The sequence below is a fragment of the Pimephales promelas genome, chromosome 22 (assembly GCF_988280905.1).
Source record: "Pimephales promelas chromosome 22, fPimPro1.hap1.1, whole genome shotgun sequence".
NCBI classification, from domain to species: Eukaryota; Metazoa; Chordata; class Actinopteri; order Cypriniformes; family Leuciscidae; genus Pimephales; species Pimephales promelas.
Window position 1 is genome coordinate 2,783,903 of NC_142790.1, and position 26,179 is coordinate 2,810,081.

Here is a 26,179-nt window from a genome sequence, read left to right on the forward strand (position 1 = left end):
GGCATTTGATGTTTTAAAGCCAAGGGGACCTCCGGATGAAGGTAAAGTCCTACATGTTTTTGCATTTAAACATGCCCTAACCAAAACAATTTACCACAGTCTGTCAGCAAGTCTTTTTTCTTCTAGAAACACAAGCCACAAGTCTCTCAGTATTGAGTGTTGACATGCGTGTGACGGAGAACAAAAAAGACCACAACACTGACAAGTATGTGAGCTCCAACCTCATCGTGCGCAGGAATAAAGAGTTCACCATCATCATCCATTTTAACCGGGACTTCAATGAACAGGACAATGTGGAGTTGGAGTTCCTGATTGGTGAGATTCTGCATCCAGGAATAATTCTCAATACGTGATAAAGTACATCTGTAATAAAGAAGCTGCACATTACATTAGTGCATGAAATATCCCCCATAGTCTAACACAGGTCACGTCTGCTGTCCTGCTCATTTCACAGGCAGTTCACCTAATGAAAACAGGGGCACCTACATTATTTTGCCCATTGGTAAAGAGAAACCTGAAGTGCTCTGGAAGAGTCGTGTGGTGGAAACACAAGGCAGTTATGTGACCATTGGCGTAACACCAGACGCCAGCTGCATCATTGGCCGGTTTCGACACTTTGTTGTAGTTGTGAGTGATTTGGGAAAACAGCGCACTGAGAGGAACACTGACACTGATTTCTATGTGCTGTTCAATCCTTGGGACCCTGGTGAGTAAAACCAGGTGAAGTCCTGTGAAGCCATGGTTTACAGTGAATTTAGAAACCACCCTTAATTTACTGTAAACCATGGCTTCACATGACTTATTTTTTTTTATAAAATGGATAGTTCATAATAATATATTTAAATGTTAATGTGTAATGAGGTCATGTCTATGACTGTAGAGTAATTAACAATGGCTTCGAATATGGCTCAACCGATGGGAATCGAGAAGCCCCATAAATAGATGTTGCATTTAAAACTGTCCTACATTTGATCTTACGACCGTTTCTGAACTGTGCATACGAGTAATCCAGAGAAGGTATTACAGAAAACCCTGCCCTGTAAACAGCGCCAAATTAAAGGTGCTGTATGCAAGAAATGTATTTCAAATAATCATACATTTTAAATCAGATATGCCACTAGATATTAAGAAATCATGTTCATGTCCAATATTTGTATCACTGACAACAGTAGTCCAGCCAGGATATTGTCATTTAAAAAGTGCAGTTGCAGCCCTTGACTGATGTAGATGTTGTCAAGTTGTGTTTTGTTCTAATGCTCCACCCTCCACCGATCTACCAATCACGGAGTCAGTAGTGTTGCGGCATTCGGGTTGCCAGCTCTTCTCTAGTTACCACAGCTGCAGCTACAAACGTGTCGGAATCAGATAAAAACAATGTCTAATGTTGTGAAACCAAAAAAAAAAACTTGATATGATTGCGAAATACTTTATGACAAAGTCCGAAATTAATAATTAACAGAAAAAAACTCGCCATTGGAAGCTTCTTGTAGCAGCCTACGTTCCTGTTGGATCCTGCAGCATATCTGGCAACCTTGAGTCAAGGGGGAAAGGGGGGAAACATCCTAATTTGAGTAAAGTGATTGCAGTACCATTTTTGGCCACAATCTTGCATACAGTTTATTAATGTCATAAATAGGACCAGTCCCAAGTCCTTTACTTAAGAACTTACTTTACTTAATTTCCAAATACTCCCTGGCACAAAGAAAAGTGTGTATGTCTTCAGACCCAGATGTGGCAAATGTAAAAAAACAACAAAAAAACAACAGTTTTTGTATATATGGACGTTAGCGTGTATGTTAGCGCACACACGTTGTCCAAATAAGGCACAAGGACAGGATCCATCCGTTTAATAAACTAGGAACAAACTTTAATACAAAGTTCATGAACAAATGCTGATGACACATCATGTACATTGTATGTTTTTCTTCCCAGCGGATCACGTGTACATGGAAAAAGATGAAGACAGACAGGAGTATGTGATGAATGATGTGGGGATCATCTACAATGGAGAATACCACGACATTACCACCCGTTCATGGAACTTTGGACAGGTTAGCAATAATCAAGAGTTTCGAGGCAGAGAGGCAACAAGTCAGCTTTCGGATGCAGACATAGATGGAGTAAATCGAGTCCATCAACAGCCCCAAAACTTGATTAGCTGATCCAGGTGTGTTTAATTAGAGTTAAAGCTAAACCAATCATGGGCTGAATCCAAAATCGCCAATGCACACTCAACGGCAGTCCGAGTCAACTCACTCGTTTCCATTCACTCCTTCAAGTGAACCGTATTAGGCCTTGTTTACACGAGAACGCTCGCGGGTGAAAACGTAAAAATATTTTATCGGATGTGCCTTTCGTGTACACGGCGATGCCGTTTTTGGGGCTTGAAAACGCAAAAAAGTGAACCCACCCTCCAGAGTGGAAATCTTAAAAACGCTTCACCGCCACATTCCCATCTAAAGGGTAAAAACGCAAAAGTCTGCTTGACAGTGAAGGTTGTACGCAGGCGCGCGGACTTGGTGTTGTTGTGTGCCACCTAGCTGCCTGGAGTGCATACTACATTGAATTTCACACACTTTTGCATCACCATTTGCACGCGGATTCCCACCCAAAACGTTCGTCTAAACGAAGAATAAAAAGTCATAACACAACGCCACTTTTGCGTTTTCTCTTCAGAATCGTTTTCGTGTAAACATAGCCTTAGTGGTCTAACGAAGGTAATTGTAATTAAGGGTTTATTGGATTCAGCTATGGTCTAATAATTGGGAGATACGAGGGTCCGTTGCTCTACCATTGGAGAAAGCGTGACGGCTAACTTGGATCACGTGTGCCTTGATAATCAGTCACATTACAGCCTTGGCGTCATTGAATTTCGTTCAGAGTTGTGCATTAGTCAATCACTATTTGCGGACTCAATGGAAATGAATGATAAGCAAACTGAAACCGACCTACAGTGGAATTGTCTGACTTCTCTAATAAAACAGCATTTATTCGGTGTAAACTCTAAAAAAAAGAGAAATCCAATTAAAACATTAATAGCAAATATTCTGAAGATTAGCCGATGATGGACAGTCCATTTATTAATTGATAAGCTGACAAAATATTCACATTAAATGTGAAGCTCTCCTCCATTGACACCCATTAAAAAACATCTTCTGGTCTCCTCCACAGCATTACATTATTTTTTGCTGACCTTAAAGTGTTTTTTGGCTAAACTCCCAGGCGCCAATGAATTAACTTCTTATGTATTTTCATGTAGTTTGAACAGGGGGTTCTGGATGCCTGTCTTTTGGTTCTGGATGCCGGGAAGGTACCACTAGTTTTCCGTAAAAGTGCCGTTGAAATTGTTCGGCAAGCATCAGCTCTGGTATGATTTGACAGCAGTAATCAAATTACAAAAAATTACAAATTCCATTTAATTACAAATACATACAATACATTCATGTTATTTATTTAAGTATTGTGGTGGTACATTTCTAGATGAACTCCCAGGATGATGATGGTGTCCTGGTTGGCAACTGGAGTGGCGATTACTCAGAAGGCACAGCACCCACTGCCTGGACCGGAAGTCCTGAAATCTTGCTCAAATATGCCAAAGAGGGTGGTGAGCCGGTGCTCTTTGCTCAGTGTTGGGTGTTTGCCGGCGTGCTGAACACTCGTGAGTATGGCCACAACGTGCTCTTTGGGATGTCCGTTTGAGAACTTTTTCTTCTTTATAGTTTAAATTACTTTATGTACATTTTGAAGTACTTTTAGGCTTGTGACATTTAACAACACTTTTACTCATAAACTGTATAAAAATATGGACATAGTTTCCATGACGTCACCCGTAGGTTTCTGAAGAGGATTTTATAAGCCTTAAGTGGGTGGAGCCGGGAGGAGCCATCTTGTCAGGGCGCCATCGCGCGCCACTTCCGGATAATCTAAAATTGCAACATGACATCATGACTTTTGCGTAAACATACACGCCACTTTCGAGTCAAGTGGCGTGTAATCTCTACGCATTTTGAGCTATCCGCGTGTATGCGTGTATGTCTACGCCATTAACGTCTGAGTGATTCCGCGTGTCTGTACGAAGCAAAATGTAGATCTACATCAGGGGAGCGATTGTTTTTTTTCCTAGGATGGTAGGGGAATAGTCATAAATGCCATTAACCCCAGTGACGGTTAGGTTTAGGGACGGGGTTGAGGTAAGTCATATATATTTATATATACAGTAATAACGTTAAGTCAACGGCGTTCATGAACACGCTAAAAAAGCGATTATGCGTGTTGATAGCACGCCAAAAATAGAAATAGGAATTGGCGTGTCATACACATGCTACTTCATGAGATCAGTCTGAAAATTGCAAAGAGGCGGATTAGCTGATGTGACGTGACGCTAACAGACAGCAGACAAATGGCTAGTAGTGACAGCAGTGACAATCCCCCCGTCACTCAAGTGGCCACGCCCTTAATTATACAGAACTTTAAGGCTTGATATAATTTAAACGGATGGGTTATAAAAATATTCATCCCCCTCATAGTCGTAAAGAACGACAAAATTAGTTATGAATAAAAACACGTTTCGTATCAGGCTGTAAACAAATAATTTTCTGCTGTAAAGTTGGACATGACAACATGGGATTGACTCGATTTTGGAGCCTGTCTCTACCGGCCAGTCGATGAATTGCATTTTAAGTCACTTTCGTGTTGGATTTAAGAGAGAGGCCGGAAGGCTGCCGCTTGATTTTACCTCATATTTTCCAATATCTGTTCAAACTTCCACCCAGTTGTGCGCTGTCTCGGGATCCCTGCACGGGTCGTCACCAACTTCTGCTCTGCTCACGACAACATGGGAAACCTGAGGACAGATATTATGCTGGGCGAAGACGGGAAAGTGGACAAAAGCCGAACAAAAGATTCAGTCTGGTGAGATACACAAATAAGTGTTACAGTCAAGTGGTCCTAACTCTTATACTTGAAAAATGGGTGCCTTGGTTAATTTGCAGTTTTATCTGAGCCATTGCGTGATTTTTTCGTGGTGCGTTTTAAGCCAATGTTATGTAACTGAAAGGTTGATTAGTAATACAGTTGAGTTTTTCTTAAAGGAACTACCACTGCTGGAATGAGGTGTACATGAAGAGACCTGATCTCCCGGAAAAATTCTCTGGCTGGCAGGTGATCGACGCCACCCCTCAGGAGACCAGTGATGGTATGAACCTTGCCATGACTTGTGGCACATTGTAAATATAACTTAAGTTAAATACAAGTTATTTTTCTTCTCTCATTCAGGCCTTTATCGATGTGGCCCAACGTCTGTCAATGCCGTCAAAGAGGGAGAGCTCAGCTACCCGTTCGATGCAAGGTTTGTCTTTGCCGAGGTAAGAAAGATATCATTTATGGATGTGCCTAAAGCCTAAATCCAAAGACACAGAAAATGAATTGTGTATTCTCTGAAGCCCCTAAAGGGACATGGTTAGGCTTACTGCGGAAGTCGGTTACACTGCATTACATTATAATTCATTCATCATGTGAAGATTGCAAGAAGAGATGACTGACAGGACATTGTTGGAGGATTTGGTGTACAACAGATCTTATCTGGTAAAATTTGTGGTCAGTACCGCCACTCCCTATACACAGTGTACGCATGATCTCACATTAGAAAGCAACAGTAAAAAGCATGTGCATTCAAAAGCGATTTTAATACCTCATATATTCTTGTTGGCAGCTCCCAGATACCCCCAAATTATGAAAAATATAATTACACAAATATATAATTCAGAGAGAAAACTAAAACGTTTTTTCTAATTTCATATTTTAGAACATGTCAATTCCTTTCCGAACACAGTATTCAGCTTAGGGCACACCCATAATGTCAATTAACGTCGATGTTTATACCTTTTGATTTAATGTACAAGACATTAAAATACAAGCAAATGGACAATAATAAAACCTAATTTCTCCTGTCTTCAGCTAAACAGTGATGTGGTATACCATCAGTGGACTAAAGAGGGAGAAATGAAGATTCTTAATGTGGACACCTCTTATGTCGGAAAGCTTGTTGTGACAAAAAAGACAAACAGTAGCGACTATGAGGACATCACTTCTACCTATAAATATCCAGAAAGTAAGTTTCATTTCAAATCAGTCGACAGAATTAAAAAGCGATGTGAACTTTGGGATGTCACGCTAGCATACAGGGGTTTCCTGAGAAAAAAAATAATTGGAGATGCTACAGTTCACCATTGTATAGAGCCGGATTTCCACTGAAATTAACCGTAACAATTTGTCACAGGAACTATTGTATATATAAAATATTCTAGGCTACTTGATACAATTTTCTTGTGAAGAAATATGGGCTTCATGACCTTATTTCAGTGACAATTGTTTAAAGTTTTTTTAACAAACCATGCATAAATGTCATTATCTCAAAACTACAAACTTTTACATACATGCTGCTAGCATATTACTGTAGCAGAGTTTGTGTTCAATACAGCAGTGTCCTTCAGTTGTTTAATTATTCAACAGACTTCCATTAGGATGCCAAACACCCTATGTACATGTACAACAAACAAAAGTGATTTGACTGATTTCGTGGGAAGCAGTGGAAAATCCCAACAATTTAATACCTTCAATCCTTCTGACTCTAGAAACGGTCAAGGAGAGAGAGGTCTGGCAGAATGCAGAGCGTTCCGGCATTCTTCCCAGGGATTATTTACCACTCACTGAAGCAGGAGTGACCTTCGAGATCCAGACCGACACCGTCAATATGGGCGATGACTTCAAGCTAACGCTGAACATTAACAACCAGACCAGCCAGACCTGCACCATCAATGCTACCATCACTGGCTGTGTGGCGTTTTACACGGGCGTCGTCAGCAAGACCTTTATGCTGGAAAACAAAGCTGCAACTGTGGAAGCCTCGAAGAGTGAGTCACAACTGTTTCAGTAAAACTGCCCATTACTTTGAGATTGAGCTCTAAGTAAGTCTAGGATCACTGTCAATGGATTAGGCTACAGTGTGATCACAATATCTTTACAGCTGAGTCCATGACGGTAGATGTCAATGCTTCGGACTATACACCACACCTGGTGGAACAGGGAAAACTGCTCTTTGTGGTGTACGGGATCATTGAGGAAACAGACACGTCCCTCTGCACAATGAAAGAAATCACTCTACAGCCTCCTAAACTCAAAATAACGGTAAATATCCTCAATAACCATTCTTAAGGGAACTTGTATGTAGGGCCTGGTATTGATACCAATTTTAAATTTGATTAAAGTTATGGTTACAATTTTACATTGATTTGTTTAGAAATAGAACAATTTTCGTAATTGGAAAACCCAAAAATGAGCATTCTGTCATAATTTACTCACCTTCAGTGTTGTCCCAAACCTATATTTATAGATTGATTGATTTTCAATCAAAGGACAAAAAAAAAAAAATAGTAGAAAAAAAACTAACAAAAATGACAGCTTTCACTTGCAGAGTGCAAGTTTCTGGATGGCACGCAAGTCTGAAGTAATGAGTTTAGGTAAAAGGGAGCAGACCCAGTGGTTGTTCTGTAGGCAAAAGTCACTGACTTGAATTTGATGCGACTTGTGCAATTTTGTGAGGAGTTTTGTCCAGTCTGGATAGAACAAGTGCTTGGACAAGGAGTTGTGTAGCCTGCTCTGATAAGACAACATGACAACATGACTTTTGCGTAAACATATACGCCACTTTCGAGTCAGGTGGCGTGTCATCTCTACGCATTTTGAGCTATTCGCGTGTATGCGTATATGTCTACGCCATTAACGTCTGCGTCATTCCGCGTGTCTGTACACGCAGTCAAATCTCCAGTCATAAATGCCATTAACCCCAGTGACGGTTAAGTTTAGGGATGGGGTTGAGGTAAGTCATATCTTTTTTTTACCTAGGATGGTAAGGGAACAGTCATAAATGCCATTAACCCCAGTGACGGTTAGGTTTAGGGACGGGGTTGAGGTAAGTCATATATTTATATAACGTTCAGTCAACGGCGTTCATAAACACGCTGAAAGGCGATTATGCGTCTTGATAGCACGCCAAAAATGTAAATACGAAATGGCGTGTCATACACACGCTACTTCATGAGATCCGTCTGGATAAGAAGGGCCTGATCCTCCAAACATTACATTTAACATTAACATTTATTCATTTAGCTAACACGTTTATCTAAAGCGACCTACAATTGCTATATATGTCAGAGGTTGGATAACGAACCTAGCTGAATGAACCTAGCCACCACAAGGTTTAGTTGGTGGTGGTCCTTCATCCAGCTCGAAATGTCTGTCAAACAGGCTGAGATGCGAGCAGCAACCATCAGATCATAAGTCTGTAATGAGAGGTAGATTTGTGTCATCAGCGAAGATAGGAAAAGCCTTGTTTCTGTAGCACAGATCCTAGTGATCTCATGTAGATGGAGAAGAGAAGTGGTCCAAGCACTGAGCCCTGAGGCACCCCAGTAGCTAGATGTTGGGTTTTAGACACCTCACCTCACCCCTACATGACACCCTGAAAGACCAACCTGAGAGGTAAGTCTTGAACCATTATAGTGTGGTTCCCGAGATGCCCTTAATTTTTCGGATTGACAGGAGGATCTGGTGGTTAACTGTGTCAAAGGCAGCAGACAGATCCAGCAGAATGAGAACTGAGGTTTTGAAAGCTGCTCTTACCAGTTTTAGACCTTCAATTACCAAGAGCAAGGCAGTCTCAGTAAAGTGTCCGCTTTTGAAACCAGACTGGTTGTTGTCCAGGAGGTTGTTGAGTAAGAAAGGAAGAGATCTGCTTGAAAACAACTTGTTCCAAGTTTTTTTTGTGACAAATGGAAGAAGGGATACCAGTCAGTTATTTTGTGCTGGATTTAGAGTGGGTTTCTTATGGTGCGTTCACATCGGATGCGAATAGCACATCAGGCGTGAATGATTTCAATGTTAAGTCAATGCAAAGACGCGTCACGCGCGTAAAAAAATCCTGCGGCGCGAATGAGGCGTGGAGCTTGATGCGGAAGACGCAGATACACCTCATTTGCAAGTCAAGTTCACGCGAATTGAGCGTCTGGCGTGTTGATGATTTAGTTAGTGCTATTTGTGCATTCACGCGCTTGACGCGAATTCGCGAGTTCTTTTTACACTTTTTGCAGATTTGGCAAATTTTATATAATCCTGGTCACATATTTATTATGTTATAATTTCCAAACTTACCTGTGTACATGTACAAAGAGCTACAGTATGTAAAAGCACTAAACATTTGTTGGTGCTCTACATTATAATTCATTCACAGATGTCGGGAACCCCCGAAGTTGGCAAAGATCTCTCGATCATTGTGAATTTCCAGAATCCCTATAATTTCATCCTGAATAATGTTCAGATCCGCCTTGATGGACCTGGTCTGATACCAATCAAAATAAAAAATTACAGGTAAACTTTATTTTCTTCAAAGACACATATATTTATTTAGATGTCCATGTACTTTTTCCATATCTTGTTTTATTTAAAAATATCTTTTTGTAGGAAATAATCTATTTATGTTGCGATCAGAAATCTGAAATTTCAAAAATCAAAATTAAATACACCTTTGGCTGAATTCTCAAAAATGATTTTGTCTCTTATGTCTTCCACTTGCAGCCAGATATTACCTGGTGGCTCAGTGAGATATAAAGTGTCGATGGTCCCTCGAACTCCTGGAAAGAAGGTGGTGATGACGGTTCTAGACTGCCCTTTACTGAGACAGGTCACCAATCAGCTCGAAATCGAAATATTGCAAACTGAATGACCGACAAGGCTGAACAGGAGATGGGAGAAGACAGGAAGAGAAAACACAATTGCAGAGTTTCTAGTTTCTTTACTTTGCTTCACCAATTTTGTTTTGAACGAGAATCAAATGATCAAATATTACATTACAAATTCCTCCTATTTACCATAAAGACGTTAAAGGGATAGTTCAATCAAAAATGATTTCAACTCATGTCGTTTTAATCCCATGTGACTTTCTTCTGTAACACTTGATTTTTTGTTGGGGTTTTTGGTCCATACAATTAGTCAAAGAGGTTTTTGGTGAACTGAACTTGAACAAAGTGTGTGAACTGTAATACTAGTGACATCCATTGAAATCTGTAGCAATCTTCTGGTTTTATTTGGGTTAGGTAATACTAACAGCATTAATTACTATATATTGTTAATTTTCTCTGCTATACTGCCATGGACTATAAGCTGTACTATAGCAAAATAACAATAAACATTTAGCATTGAAGCTATTTTTGATGAATGGAATAATCTACAGGTTAATAATATGAACTGAAACAGAATGGGTTCCGTTTCAACAACTGCTTGTCCATCTGTGGAAAGGTTACCTCTATTATTCACAAACACACGTTTCCTTAGCTAAATTAAGACATTCCATAGACTTATCCACAGACAACTTTCTGCATTTTTAACAATAAAAAAGGTTAAACTAAAAATGAGGGCATCCTCAAAAAGGAGGTTGTCACTTTCATTTTTTATGAGATTCACCCAACGCTTTTACAAATAAAGTTTCTGACAGATTAAGCTCAATCCTGAGGACCAAAACTCCCCAACCAAGGTATAATTAAAGGAATAGTTCAGCCAAAAATGCAAATTCTGTCACCTACCCTCATGTCGTTCCAACCCTGTTTGACTTTTTGTCTTGTGTGGAGCACACATTTTTTTGTTGCAAAATCTAAAATGAGATAAATTAGGACATTGTCATGAGTGGCTGGAAAAGTAGCTCATGAAGAGCCCAAATAAATAGTCTTTATTTCAATAATCCACAAGAGATAGGGTAAAAACACTGGGAACAAATTGGCTTTACAGACAAGACAGGGCAAAGAACTGCCCAAAACTGGGAGTACTTATACCAAAACGAGGGAACATTTTGGTTATGTATGTTGTAAACCTCGTTCCCTGAAGACAAAACTGGGATCGCTCAAGGGGGGCCCTATCATCTTCGAGTGTTAACAGAACGACCCAATGCGCATCTGTTTGAGATTTGCACCTTGTGCTCCGCCCTGCAGCACGGATATATAGAGAGGAAGCGGGTGCAAGCAGGATTCGGGTTCGTTTTTCTCTGAGGAGCCGAGCAGTAGCCCGGAGTCAGCAGGGGTACAGCAACATGTAACCGAGACATTCCCATTCAGTCGGTCACTTCCGACGCATATCGACATACCGACGAAATTGGGATCTCAAGTAAAATGCCATCTAGTGCTACCACCTTTCAGCTCCTAGTGAAAGCGTGCCTCATAGAGGGCACTCTCGCAGAAGTAATGGTGCCCACAACAGCTTGTGGTAAATCACCAAAGTCCTCCACGCAGAGGTCCAGGGACCAGACATGGAGTTTCCAGAGGTCTGGACACGGGTGCCATACGGTGCCCCGTCCCTGAGAAAGGAGGTCCTTTCTTAGAGGAATTGAGCCAGGAGGGGCTGTCGAGAGGGGCATGAGTTCTGAGAACCAGTTCCAATTGACAGTTCGCAAAGACCCGCCCCCTTTAGTTACTGTTGCTATGTCCGACAAGCCATGCCGCTCTCACGCCACACCATGTTCTCACGCAGTGAAAAATACATTGCGGAGCAGAGAGGACAAATGACAATGCTGACAGACGTGACAGAATATTGTTACTTTGGATGTGAAACAAAGTCTTAACTTACAAATTGTATTTAAACAAAAAAAAAAAAATCAATCATAGTGTCAGTTCTGGCAGGTCACTTTAGTCAAGATCGCATCAGCTGACTCTCAGCTGATTCACGTCTACCTATAGGATTACGATGCCCAGTGTTGCCAACTATTTTCAAATGAAAGTAGCTAACGTCTTCCCTAAAAGTCGCTAGATGACGTCATACGTTAATTAGCATATTTGTGACGCCATCGCGTCGTACTTGTGTTCCGCTTGCCTAAAGTGTTTTCTCTATAAATTAATGCTCAGCTCACATATTGTATTTAATATATTATAATATAATATGTACGAATGTAAAATAAAGCTGTTCTCATTTCCTATATGTTTTCGTCACACAAAACGAGTGATATATAGTGAATGACAAAAAAAGTAATACAGCAAGCACAAGAAAAGAAAAGAAACTAATAAAAAACATTATTATTTAAAGAAAGCAGATAAGTGATAGGTCCGTGGGAAAACACTGCTCATTCACATCTGTCAGTGGCGTTCAACAGATGATCTGCTCCTCTCAGCCATTCACTAAACAGGGTAGATGTAGAGTGAATGAAAGCAAAGGGAGAAAAGCAAAAAGTCGGTGTCTGAAAAGTCGCCAAAAATATTGACTCATTTGCCCGATTGTTTTGCAGTTTGTACGCGGATGAGAACATCTCCTGCTCTGTCTGTCTACAGCTGGGAGGGGGTGCTGCGCGAGGACTGGGCCACCTGTGAGTGATTTGGGACGGGACGGGACCCACGGCAGCACTCGCTGCTCGTTGAGATGAGGAAAAACGATATGTGATTTCACATCAGAGAGTCTCCAAAAGTCTCTAATAACACCAGAAAAAGTCGCTAGATTTGTCGCTAGTCGCTTTTTTGAAAATTTGTCGCTAGGGGGGTCTAAATACTCGCTAAATATAGCGACAATGTCGCTAAGTTGGCAACACGATGCCTAACACTGTATAGATATAGAAGCTCCTTCAGTATTATCAGCAGCCATCGCGTTTCTCAGGAGCTAATTACCCTCCTCCCTCCCCAGCTCCTCCTCTCGTACGTCAAGATTTGGCATTCTGATTCCCTGTGAATCAGGATAAATTCTCGAATTATGTTGTTCCTTAAAATCTGAATGAATGATATTTGCATACATTCATGTTGGTCCTGTTCTGTTTACCCTAAGGAGGATTATTGCTGCTTATTGCAATCCAAACTGTATGCTAATTGTTAATTGTATTTGTTGATGGTGGTCCAGACAGAAAAACCGCTTTGGGGCTCTTTAATGTGTCTGAAAGATCGCTGTAGAGCCTCAGATGAAGCTGCCCATGAACCAATCATCTTTTCCTTCTATTTAATTCATCGCATCAAATAAACATGAATGAACATCAGAAGGAATGTTGTTTTAACAGCAAAAGACATCAGTTTTTCCAACTCTGACAACTAACTCTCCTGAGTCCTGACTGCTTTGTTGGACAAAAATGGTGGATTTGGCGGATGGCAGACTATGATTGGTCAGATCGCCTGTCAGTCAAACTTCCTGCAAAGGGTCAATTGGGCCAATAAGGGGCAACAGACAAGATCTATTCCTCGACTTCCCTGTCTTTGCACAATGTCTGTGCGAGAAGGTTATCTGGAAAAAAATGCATGTAAAACGAGATGGTAGGCAACAAGTTGTGACATGCGGCGGGAGTGTAGACCACCTTGATGATCGATTACACAATAGTCGCAGTCCTAAGTATGGACCAGTATGTGCTTGCCTAGTAGCGGCTTTCTGAGGTGGCCCAGCGCAAGATGTACTGCTAACAACTGCATTTCGGGATTCGGCCATGAAGCGGCATGCTGTTGCCATATGCCCCAGGAGCATCTGAAAACATTTTAGTGGGGCCGCTGTTCTGCTCTCGAGTGTATTCAAGCAGTTCAGCACTGACCAGACATGTTCCTCTATGAGGCGTGGCATCTGGCGTACCGAGTCCAGTTCCATACAGAGAAAAGAGATCCTCTGTGTGGGGGCCAGTTTGCTCTTTCGCAGTTGACCCGAAGTCCCAACTGGCTGAGCACCATGTCCCTGTGTTCACACAACTGGTATCAGCCAGTCATCAAAATAGTTGAGGATGCGATTACCACACTCTCTCATGGGAGCAATGGCCGCTTTTACTGGGAAACTCAAACACCTTCATCATGCCAAAGAGGATGCTTACAGAAGTTGGGATAAAATCTTGTATAACCAGGCCAGAAACACATTGACAAAAATCAGAGTTGCTAAAAGAGGCTACTCTGAAAAGCTAAAAAACAGTTTTCAGCCAACGAACCGGCATCACCAATTTGCCGACGACACTATCATCGGTGATGAGGATCAGGAGGAACAGCCCAGCACTGAGCAGGTAAAATCATCAGACTCCACTGACCCTGGACACCACCAGTTTGAACTGCTACCGTCAAGACGGCCACAAAAACATCTCGGCACAGGAACAGCTTCTTCCCACAGGCCATTTCCTTCCTGAACAGTTAACTCACTTCCCAGTGCAATACTCCCACTGTTTATTCCAATATCTTAAACTCAGGAGATATTCATATGTAGATAATCTATAATATTTAAATCACTGTAAATACGCTCAATCTGTAAATCTGTAATTTGCGTACTCTGACTATTTATTTTAATTACAATTTGTATTACTATGTTTCTTGTTGTAGTTGTATATGTGTACTGGAAGCCTCAGCACCAAAACAAATTCCTTGTGTGGCAATAAAGTTCTTTCTGATTCTTCAATCTTCGTAAATATGAGACAACATTTTTGTTCAAACCTTTTGAGAACATTATTAACCCTATGCGTTGGACTCAGGGAACGGAAAGTTTTCTTAAGCCCTATATTCAGTAGCCTATACGTTTCTTTAAATGATTGCAACCAATTAGAATGTTTGAAAAAGTGTCAAAGAACAGTCCAATAAGGTTTGGGAGTCACTATCGTCCCCGATTTAAAGGTGGAACGTCCTTTTCTGACACATGATCAGAGAAGCACATGTTGTGAGAAGAAGGCAAGATTATTTGCTTTAGTAATCTTATTTAAAATAAAATGACAGCCTCTTAGACAAACGGGTCGGCGCGTATGGTTGGGTTACGGAGAGTTTGTGAGTTATAACGGAAATTATTATGAACATCAGCTATGCTAATTATTTCCCATCTGCCTTTCTGCTGTTATCTCGGGACGCTTGTCCCGAGAAAAATGGCGTTCGTCAGGTCCAGTTTTGTGTCCAGCCTCTCACGGGGATTTCGGATGCCCCAACGCCTGTGATGAGACGACTCAACGCCTGTGATGAGACGGCTCAACGCCTGCGATATGTTATGGCGCCGTTTGATTCATAAACAATATTTATATTTAATATTTATATTTAAACAATATGAATGTAAGCCAGAGGAGAACTGGCCCCCGACTGAGCCTGGGTTCTCCCAAGGTTTTTTCTCCATCCAATCTGATGGAGTTTGGTTCCTTGCCACTGTCGCCTTGCTTTTGGCTTGCTTTGAGCTTGCTCAGTTGGGGTTATTTATTTAGTGTTTAGCAATGTTGTTGATCTGTGTTGTGCTACTTACATGTTATCACTGTGAAGCTGCTTTGATACAATCTGTATTGTGAAAAGCGCTATATAAATAAATGTGACTTGACTTGACTTGACATGAACTACATAACAATGTGTGTGTGTGTGTATGAAGGTGTAGAAAAGCCTTTTGGCAGGTTTCACATGTTCACAAATTCAGTTTTTCTTTTTGTTGCCTTAGGGAATGAGATGAGGGGTACTTACTTTTTAAGGATGTCTTGGAAAGTAGCCTACCTGACGCTGGCAAATAATGTGCGACAAGAAGGGAAGATGCAGGGTCCTTGGGTGCACAGGAACAACCAAAGTGATGAGCAGAGAAGAACTGCTTTTTGGTGTTTCACGCAGAGAAAAATCTCATTACATAATTATGGTATACAATTCATGGTACTCAAAGCACTTTACATAGAAGGGGGGGAACTCCTCAACCACCACTAATGTGCAGCACCCATCTGGATATTGCGCCGGCTTCCATATTGTGCCACAATGCCCAACACACACCAGCTTATTGGTGGAGAGAAGAGAGATTGATAGAGCCAATCAGTATATATGGGGATAATTAGGAGACATGAAGTACATGGTATGACATGACACGACACACAACATGATACAAACCTATGTCTGTATCAAATCAAACATTAAATGTGTTTCGAGTGTTTTTCCCTTTTTACTTAATGATTTCTTGACATTTAAAAAAAATAATCATAAAAATCGCAGGAGGGGAAACTAATCAACCAATAAATGTTCCTAAATGAGCCAAGAAATTGTGTGGTATAAAATGTGTTCAGTAGAGGGTTAAAGACCAGATAACTTTGAATAAACGTTCAATTAACGTTACTGTGGAAGAAAGTTTGTTCATAACCTTACCTGAACGTTAGTCAAATAATGAAAACGTGGCGGCGAGGCACAGAAGTACAGTTTGTTGGATCGTACAGTTGTTGAGGAAGGTGCCCCCCTTGACAACAATGTGGATTTACTTTTAAACTGTAACATATTTAGATATATATTGGATGATGTGGCATCCAATCAAATTGAAACATTTGAGGGGTAAGTCCAACATGTATGAGAAGGATGTTCGCCCGTTCTAAACTCCGCCTGATTTTGCTGTGTTTTTGACCATATCAGTAACGTGCTCGTCTCCGTGATTAAGCCAAACAAGTGCAAGTGTCAAAAATATTTATGAATATTTGCCAGACTGACGTTGTGTCGAGATGATCGACCCACATATTTACATTTAAGAACATTTTCAGAGACACTGGCCGTGTATCTGTAGCCTATTTCGTTGCCGAGCGTTCAGACCCAAATGTGATCTACGTGCGCCCTCTTGTGGGGTTCATCTTTTTTGCTGCATCTACTGATGCATTGTTCTGTGTCAGCCAGAGTACCGTAGTTGTCACGGTGTGTTCAGGCAGATGAAGACGAGTCAGGCTGAAGGTTCCAACACTCGAGTTTTATTCTCAATATAAACCAAAAGGGCTCAAACAGGCAGGGAAACACAGTCTAACTAACGGCAACCAACAAAAATTAACTAAACTGAAGGAAACTAAATACAGAGACTGATGAACATTGATTAGTGAAGACAGGTGAAACATGACAGGTAATGATGATTAACAAGACAGGTGACAACGATGATGACAGGCAGATGTGTAAACCTGAGGGATGCTGGGAAGTGTAGTGCAGAGACAGAAACAGACTGGTGCACTCTGTTATCTGCAGAGTTTTTTGCTTTTAGTTTTTTAGCTTTTTAAGAAGACCCGAATTATTAAATTAGGACAAAATAAGTCATAATTAAGACATTAAAAGTCATAAAATGTCATAATAATGAGATGTACAGTAATTGTGAATTAGTAAAATACGATATGGCTCTGGAACCATGGGCCTTTACTGTTTGTTGGCAAGGAGTAAAAGATAAAACTTCATGAACGCATTGTCATTTTTTTAACGCAGAATATGCTTTTAAGGACAACAAATATATTTGTGATTTAACATTCCTGTTATTAAATACATTCTGTTAATTATAAAACAAGTAGCTGGATCCAAACTTAATGATTAGTGGGTATAGTTGTAGGTTAATGGTCCATCTTTGGTGAAAATGTGGATTTGGTGGAAGTGTTTTATTCAAGATGTGTTGTATCTCGACCCGACTAACCAAATATATACACATGCATATGATTTCTGTATAATAATTAGGATTTTTTTAAAAATAAAACTTTATTTACTGTTCTTTACATTGGTTTCCTTTAATTCTGTAAACCTGTTTTGTGATGCAGGCCTCTGAGCAATGCCATTTCCAACAAATGTTTCTTTAGGTTTATTTGGAACCAGATTGTTTTTAAACTAAAAGCAAAAACATGGAACAAGCCATCTTAACTTCTCATTCAGGTCAAACATCTCAGATCATGTCACAAGTTTCATTTCCCTGTTTTTTCAAACAATGCTTTTTTGACATGCCCTCAGAGAAACTTCCCGATAAGGACAAGACATATTTTTGCAATTAGGTGGTCATTTTTGTATTATTTTGTATTGTTTTTTTTACTGTAAAATTGCTGTTTTTATTCTATCACTACCCAGCAAAGACATCATCATCAACCTTCAAATCTCATATTTTGTTGACAACTTCCCTGAGTTCAGAAAATGATAAAAGTGTGTGTGTGTGTGTGTATTTAATCACTTTGGACTATAATTTACTGACTAGAACATAAAACCTCAACATAATAACAAAAACATAAAACCTGACACATAGCACATTTCCTTAGCAATAGTGCGGATGGGCTCAATTACATCTTCTGGTCTCATCATCAATACTGGAGCACTCCAGGGCTCTGTGTTAAGCCACTTTTTGTATACACTTTGCACAAACGACAACCTCAGTCCATTATCCAGCATAAAATATTTAAAATATTCAGATGACACAGCCATGCTTGCCCTGCTCAAAGATATCAACTCTGTTATGGATTATCACATCACTGTCATGAACTTTGCCCAGTGGTGTGAGGATAACCACCTGAATCTTAATATTAGCCAGACAAAAGAACTGATAGTCCGCCCCCCTTCACCCCAGCATCCTATTGTTATTCATGATCAAACAGTTGGAATAGTGGACAATTTGAAATATTTTGGAGTAACAACACACTTACCTTTGATCAAAACATTATGGACATTCAGAAAAGAAGTGGAACTCAGAGGTAAAGGGGAACAGGGCAACAGGGGAACAGGGGCACAGGGCAACAGGGGTACAGAGGCACAGGTGCAAAGGGGAACAGGGGCACAGGGGAATGGGGGTACGTGGGCACAGGGGTATAGGGGAACGGGAACAGCGCTCTGTAGTTCAGGAGCTCTTTCGTAGAAGATGCCTTACTCCCTCAATCAGTGTAGCCTATTTAACTGGGTTTTTTTAAAATCTTTTTTATTTTTTCTGTATTATGTCTTTTTGTGTTATATTGGTTATATAGTGTGTTTTAAACATGTGCAGTGCTGTGGATTTCCCCATTGGGGACAATAAAGTTAAAAGTTAAACATAAGAATTATAGTTGTTAAAATAGTATTTGGGAAGTTTATGATGTTTGTTTTGGTAACACTTTAACAATTTGTTAATGTAAGTTAACTACATTATTTAACACAGACTATGAGCAATGCTTCAACACTTTAACAATACTTCATAACACTTTACAAGAAGATACATTTGTTACGGTATTGATTAATATTTGTTCCTATTAGTTTACATTACATGAACTAATGTTGACAAATAACCTTTGATTTTAATAATGTATTAGTAAATGTTGAAGTTAATATTAACTAAGATTAATAAATGTAAGAATTGCAGTTCATTATTAACTAAGGTAGTTAACTAATTAACCTTATTGTAAAGTATGATTTATTATTCTGTGTTTATCTCAACATTAACACATACATATTTAAGATCTAAGGTAGATGTGCACTGTGAAATAGCATGCACACTAACTAACATCAAGGTTAATAGTAAAAATATATTTCTCATTGTTAGTTCGTGTTAGTTAGCGCTATTTATTTATTTTAGTTTCAGGCCGCCAATGGTAAACCTTATAAAATAAGGGACAATGGGAAATAGCATAATACCTCAACCAGTCAAATTTGATGAAGAATTGGCCATTAATTCTTGTGACATATAAAATAGAAATATGGATTTCTTTAACAAAAAAGAATGAATAACCGTTATGGTACATTAATCTTTAAACTAGTATCGTTATATGCTTCATATTTTCAGTGATTACTACTATGATTTATTGGTAATTCTATTTTATTTTGAGCACTTTAATGTCTGAATGTTTGTCATCTACATGTTATTGACAGTCTGGAATATGCTGCTGTCATCAAGAATCAGAAGCAGGGTCACAAAGTTGTATGTCGGACTGACCTGATCTTGGGGTCATCTTAACTTCGGACGCTCCGGTTCCATGGATGTGTTTTTCTCCAGTGGAAGAGGAAGTCCTGAGCCTTTATTAATCAGCATGAAGCTCTTCATGAGCACATCAGCCTGGAGCCTCCTCACCTCAGAAGAACATCTACTCTTCAACACACACCGTAAGTTCAACGCTTTTAATGACTTCAGCTTTCAGCAAGGAATAACTTTCCTTAAGTTTTTAACTCCTTAATTTCTGCATATTTCTCTGGCATTACCAAATTCAAGTGCACATTTGAAACAAGCATTCTGATCTAAACATTTCATTGTATAAATTCTGTTACAAAGAAATGTTTAGTTGTTTTTCCAGATTCCTGATGGGAATCTTGATTTGTGTCTAGTCAGTGTTATCGTACCAGGGTTTTATGTAGCACATATGCATATTAAAATGGACACTTCATAATGTTCATCCAAGATTATTTTACTTCAGTTATTGAGCTTGTGTAGACTTTTTTCCCCTCATTGTTCCCACTTTAGACACACATACCTTAGGATTTGAGACTTGAACAAAAGTAATTGCTATTAAGAAAAAAATGTTACCAGTGCTGGGGAAAGTAATTTTTTTAATGTAATGCATTAAAATGTTGCATTACTCCATAAAAAAAGTAATATTGTGTTACTTACGTTCATTAAAAAGTAATGTTTCACTTTTTCTGAGTTGGGCTGGGCTTTTTTTTGTTTGTTTTCAAGAAAAGAAAAATAAATCTTAAATCTTAGAAAAATAATTTTCCATAAATTAACGAGTTAATTATCTCAGAAATACAAGATAATTTTTCATGGAAAAACGTTTTTGCTCTGTTTTTCCTGAATTAACGAGTTTATTATCTCAGAATAACAAAATAATTTCTCATGGAAAAAAAGTTTTTGCTCTGTTTTTCTGAATTTCTGAGTTTTTGAGATAATCAAGGCATTAATTCAGAAAAACAGAGCAAAAAATGTTTTCCATGAAAAATTATCTCGTAATTCTGAGATAATTAACTCATTAACAGAGTCGATTTTTTTTCTTCAAGTGAATGCAATAACGCTTCTGTAAATTTCGCGTATGAATATGGTTGAATTATATTCTTGAAGGTCAGCCACAAGGACATTGATTAATAAAGTGAGATTAAATACATAAAGTATAGTTGTGAAATTTAACATTTTTAACTATTGCAGGTTTGCACAAAAAGATATCATATCACTGATTTCATTCATTTTGAGGGATACTGAATCTGTGAAAAGTGTGAATGACACAACGCCTCTGCACTTACTCACGGTTTATCTCAACACAGGGACAGGGAAAATAAAGTTACTTGCAATATTTATTTGAAACATTTATGTTTTGTTGTCATTTTTAAAGTTATGGATTATAGTTACTTGAAAAAAGTAACTTGCATTGTTTCAAAAGTTAACTACTGCCCTTTTCATCTTTCTATTTAACAAAGTATCGTGAAATAAAAAGGAAGCAGCAATGTTTTCAACATCGATAATAATCAGATTTGTATCTTGATTTTGAAGGATCATGTGACTGAAGACCGGAGTAATGATGCTGAAAATTCAGATTTGATCACAGGATTAAATTACACTTTACTAAATTCACATAGAAAACAGTTATTTTAATGTTTGACAATGCTACTATTTTTACTGTATTTTGGATCTAATAAATGCCACACTGGCGAGCTTTCAAAAGCTTTACATTTTTAAGAAATTGCACCGACCTCCAACTTTTGAGTGGTAGGTAATGTTTCAGAGAGATGTTGTGACGAGTGTATGACAGCCCTTGCTGCTGCTACCACATTGCTGAGTTGAGAATGATATTTCATCAGTGCTTTATGATTCTCACAGTTTCCCTGAGAGTTTGCTTTTCCTAAAATAGTCTAACACCATATTGCATCAGTATCTTCCCACAGGGGTAGACAGAAAGAAATAGATAAAGTCTTGATCATTCGACACACATGTACAGTAGGCGCATAAACACACACCGACTATCTGTCCTTTCCTCAGCATCTAATCACAGATGTTTCTCAGACTCACAAAATATCTGTATACTTCAAAATTCTCTGTATTTTAAAATCTAACATTAACATGATCTGTCCTCCAGGCAAACATCAAGACATCATGAATTCCGTCACTCGGTCCTCTGGCAGGGGCCGTGTTCGCTTTGCCAAGTCAAACTTAGATGAGTATCAACCACCGACGTTCGAAGCGTTTGACACCACGCTTGTGACACCAAGAGCACCCAGTAAAGTCTTATTTGTATTCTTATTCATTCATATTCCATTGAGATTTTTGCTATGTGAATCAAGCGTTCAGATGCCAACACATTTAAAGGAGTAGGTCACTTTTAAATAAAAACTTTTTTCTTCAGTCGAAAAGAAATTAAGGTTTTTGATGAAAATATTCCTGCATTTTTCTCCATAATAATGGACTTCAATGGGAACCAAACGGTTCAAGGTCCAAAAGACACTTTCTGTACAAACCGCAAACTGTTCAAATGGGTTTAAAAAGATGCGTTCATTTTAAAAAACGAGTTCGAACAGGAGAGTCACGAACGCGCATCACAGAACTTATAAAACTAAAACTTTGTATGTACTTTTGAAATGAGCGATCGTTTCGCTAGATAAGACCCTTATTCATCGTCTGGTGTCGTTTAAAGCCCTTTGAAGCTGCACTGAAACTCTCATTTGGACCTTGAGACGTTTGGTACCATAACAGAGTCCATTAAAAGAAGTTTAAAAAAAAAAAAAAAAAAAGTGAACTACTCTTTTAACTAATGTTAACTAATAAACCTTATTGTAAAGTGTTACCAACTGTTAGAGAACAATCGAAAGTAACATTTTCAGTGATAAAATGTAATGTTTCCTTAACATGTGCATTACCAAGACCGTTTAATAAACTGAACGTATTCACTAAAAAAAAGTTTTCATAACGTTAGCCGTCTCACACTATATTTTTGTTAGCTGGGTAGATGCTCATCTATTATCAGTAACCAATACGATTAGAGAAAGGATGCCTTTAAATATCAGACCATTTTATATCGATTTTTTTTTTCTGAAACTATTAGTTCAGAATCTGCTCAAAGCTGTGAGAATGTTAGTATTCAATTCAAAGGATCATGTACATTTTTTTTCTTTTGCCTTTTTTACAGCAACAAATGCTCTCTCAGTATTGGATGTTGATATGCGTGTAGGAGAGAACAAGAGAGCCCACAACACCAGCAGTTACAAGAACAACAACCTCATTGTGCGCAGGCATCAAGAATTCATCATCACCATCAGGTTTAGCCAACCCTTCAATATCCAGTGGGACAATGTGCTGCTGGAGTTCCTGATTGGTGAGCAGATCTTTTAAACAATATCATTTCCAACCCTCAAAAAACTATTTCGCATTAATTTGTACAATGTGCTTCTTACGCAAAAACGCTATTTTCTCTACTTTAATACTAGGATAAAAGGACAGCAGAGAGTGCCTCTATAAGCGATAGTTCACCCAAAACTCTTTTGATATTTTGAAGAATGTTGGTAACCAATTGAATTTTGGTGACCATTGACCTTTGCTTTGAAATTTGAGAATTTTCTCAAAACATCTTCTTTTACGTTTCACAAAAGAAAGTCACGTCGGTTTTGAACTACACTAATGGCGCTTTTCCACTACACAGTACCAGCTCGACTCAACTCAAATCTCGACTCGGCTCGCCTTTGTTTGGTTTTCCACTGTGTAAAAGTTGTACCTGGACCTGCTTTCGGGTACTTTTTTCTGTATCACCTCCGGCGAGGTTCTGAGCGAGCAAAGGTGATTCTAAAATGTGACGTGAAAACAATGCCGATTGGTCAGAGAGAATCGTCACCATTCACTGGCTCATCATTGCACGCACCAGATGGAGTATCCAGAATAACCCTGCCATTTTTAGATAGTTTGGCCAGAGATAGTTACTAAACTTACTACGATTATTATGGCAACTTGCAAAAATACGCCGTGGTCAAACGAGGAGGTGCAGACTTCCCTTTGTTTGGTTGCCGAAGAGAGGATCCAGCGAGAGCTTGATAGGGCAAATTCAGAGCAGCGCCATTACAGTTATGAAAGTGAGGCTGTGAGGGACAGACTTACCGTGTTTCCAATGGCTTCCGCTGTAAAAAGCTGAATAAAGCTCCTAGATTACTTACAATTTTCCACAGCTTACATTGTCGGGACTTTTTTGTCAACTGAAATTTCTTGGAAAGATATTTTTCCAGTGTTTCATGAGCAGAACAATCCGAAAACACATTAAATAACAGTACAGCCCATTGAAGAGATGCAAGTCTATCCCTCACAGCCTCGCTTTCATTCTCATTAAAAATCAAAGATGGCGCTGCTGTGAATAAGGCGTATTTGTGGCGGTACTGTCTGCAATGGAAAACGGAGTAAAAAGCGAGCCGAGTCTGGTAATGGAAAAGCATAGTCAAACATAGTTTTTATTTCTTTTCTTTTTTTCATACAATCAAAGTTAGTAGGATCCAGTGTTGTTTTGGACGCCTCCATTGTACTCCCGGAAGTCCCATTGTAGAGAATAACTCCCAATGGATTGACTTTTGTGACTTTGCAGAGGTTTTTCAACATGACACATTAAAGAAAGATGTAAATGCATAACAGGTTCTCTTTAATCTAGAACGTATTTGTCCTCACAGGCAGTACACCTGATGTAAGCAGGGGCACCTACATCGTTTTGTCCATCGGTAGAGAGAAATCTGACGGGCCCTGGAGTAGTCGTGTGTTGGACATACAAGGGAATTACGTGACCGTGGGCGTAACACCAGACGCCAGCTGCATCGTTGGCCGGTTCCAAACCTTTGTTGTAGTTGTCACTGATTTTGGAAAACAGCGCACTGTGAGGAACACTGACACCGATGTCTATGTGCTGTTCAATCCTTGGGACCCTGGTGAGTACAAGTACACCAGAACTCTTGCTGCACTCTGATTTAGATGGCGACATCATTTGATGATGATTATAATGCATGTATCTTGTATATTTTGCATCTCAGCGGATCAGGTGTACATTCCCAGAGAGAGCGACAGACAGGAGTACGTGATGAATGATGTGGGGATCATCTTCAACGGAGAATTCAACAACATTAACTCCCGTTCATGGAACTACGGACAGGTTGTCAGTTTTCTGGAGTTTCTTCACAAACTGTTCAAACTGACACCTTTATTGAACATTTTATGTGTTTTCCTGTAGTTTGAACAGGGGGTTCTGGATGCCTGTCTTTTGGTTCTGGATGTTGGAAAAGTGCCACTAACGTACCGTGGAAATGCCACTCAAATAGTTCGGCGAGGATCAGCTCTGGTGTGATATACCCTCGTTTTCTGACATACTTCCTAAACAGCTGGTCTTACATGAATGCACATGGCGCGTATATTTAGGCTTTTTGGTGGTATATTTCCAGATGAACTCCCAGGACGATGATGGTGTCCTGGTTGGCAACTGGAGTGAGGATTACTCCATCGGCACAGCACCCACTGCCTGGACTGGAAGTACTGAAATCCTACTCAAATATGCTAGAGGAGGTGGTGTTCCTGTGTGCTTCGCTCAGTGTTGGGTGTTTGCCGGCGTGCTGAACACTTGTGAGTATGGCCACAGAGCATTCTTTGTGTTGGCTCTGAGACCTTTACGAAAAACACTGTGGTGTAACCATTACGCTGTGATGGTCCCAAATAGTTATGCGCTGTCTCGGGATCCCTACACGGGTCATCACCAATTACTGCTCTGCTCACGACAACACGGGCAACCTGAAGACAGACATTGTGCTGGACGAAGACGGGAGAGTGGACCGAAGCCGAACAAAAGATTCAGTCTGGTGAGATACACAAAGCATTTGTAACAGGTCCTAATCGATCTGCTTCGAAGCGGGATTTGAACCCGGGTCTCTGGCGTGGGAAGCATGCGCGCTTACAAGGATGCTACAGACTATAGCCACTCTCACTGCTTGAGATCAGGGGAGTGAAGTTTACAAGCACAGCTCTTATTGGCGTACGTCCGTTACACAGAATCTTATTGGTAATGAGGTAACACTTTAGTGGTGGTGATGGCGCAGTGGATAAGACACATGCCTTTGGTGTGAGAGACCCGGGTTCAAATCCAATGCCAGACACCAATGTGTCCCTGAGAAAGAGACTTAACCCCTAGTTGCTCCAGAGGCGTGCGACCTCTGACATATATAGCAATTATAAGTCGCTTTGGATAAACGTGTCAGCTAAATGAATAAATGTAAATGTAGAATATTGTTCCATCATTAATATATACAGTAACTAATTGTGAGTAATGCACAATTAACATTCTAGTTACTGCTATTTTAACTAACAAGAAACTCTGATTAGTGAACTAGTAAGTAATAGCGCTCAGTTAAATGAGGTAGTTCACTATTAGCTAATTAATAACTACTATTTTTTTCATACCTCTCAGAGTACTACTAAGAACTACTGTATACAGGTTCATAATTAATGTGACTAATGCAAAATGTATAATTAATTTTAA

The 26,179-nt window shown here is 39.5% G+C and overlaps 2 protein-coding genes across 2 annotated transcripts in view; both read left to right on the forward strand.

The window, feature by feature from the left end:
- The window catches only part of LOC120492289 (coagulation factor XIII A chain), a 33,165-nt gene that overhangs the window by 364 nt on the left and 6,622 nt on the right, over window positions 1-26,179 (forward strand). The window contains exons 2-8 of the mRNA XM_039690499.2: window positions 21,770-21,910; window positions 22,817-23,002; window positions 24,333-24,584; window positions 24,687-24,805; window positions 24,884-24,991; window positions 25,092-25,269; window positions 25,364-25,502. Of these exons, the coding sequence (XP_039546433.2) occupies window positions 21,787-21,910; window positions 22,817-23,002; window positions 24,333-24,584; window positions 24,687-24,805; window positions 24,884-24,991; window positions 25,092-25,269; window positions 25,364-25,502 (1,106 nt within the window). The 5' untranslated portion in view covers window positions 21,770-21,786. The remainder of the gene's footprint in view (window positions 1-21,769; window positions 21,911-22,816; window positions 23,003-24,332; window positions 24,585-24,686; window positions 24,806-24,883; window positions 24,992-25,091; window positions 25,270-25,363; window positions 25,503-26,179) is intronic.
- On the forward strand, window positions 134-10,259 carry f13a1a.2 (coagulation factor XIII A chain a, tandem duplicate 2). Its single transcript, XM_039690497.2, has 13 exons — window positions 134-315; window positions 455-706; window positions 1,933-2,051; window positions 3,260-3,367; window positions 3,481-3,658; window positions 4,773-4,911; window positions 5,091-5,194; window positions 5,275-5,363; window positions 5,956-6,109; window positions 6,633-6,911; window positions 7,025-7,185; window positions 9,287-9,423; window positions 9,631-10,259. Exons 1-13 carry the CDS (start codon window positions 165-167, stop codon window positions 9,776-9,778), a joined length of 2,019 nt encoding a protein of 672 aa, XP_039546431.2. The 5' UTR covers window positions 134-164; the 3' UTR covers window positions 9,779-10,259.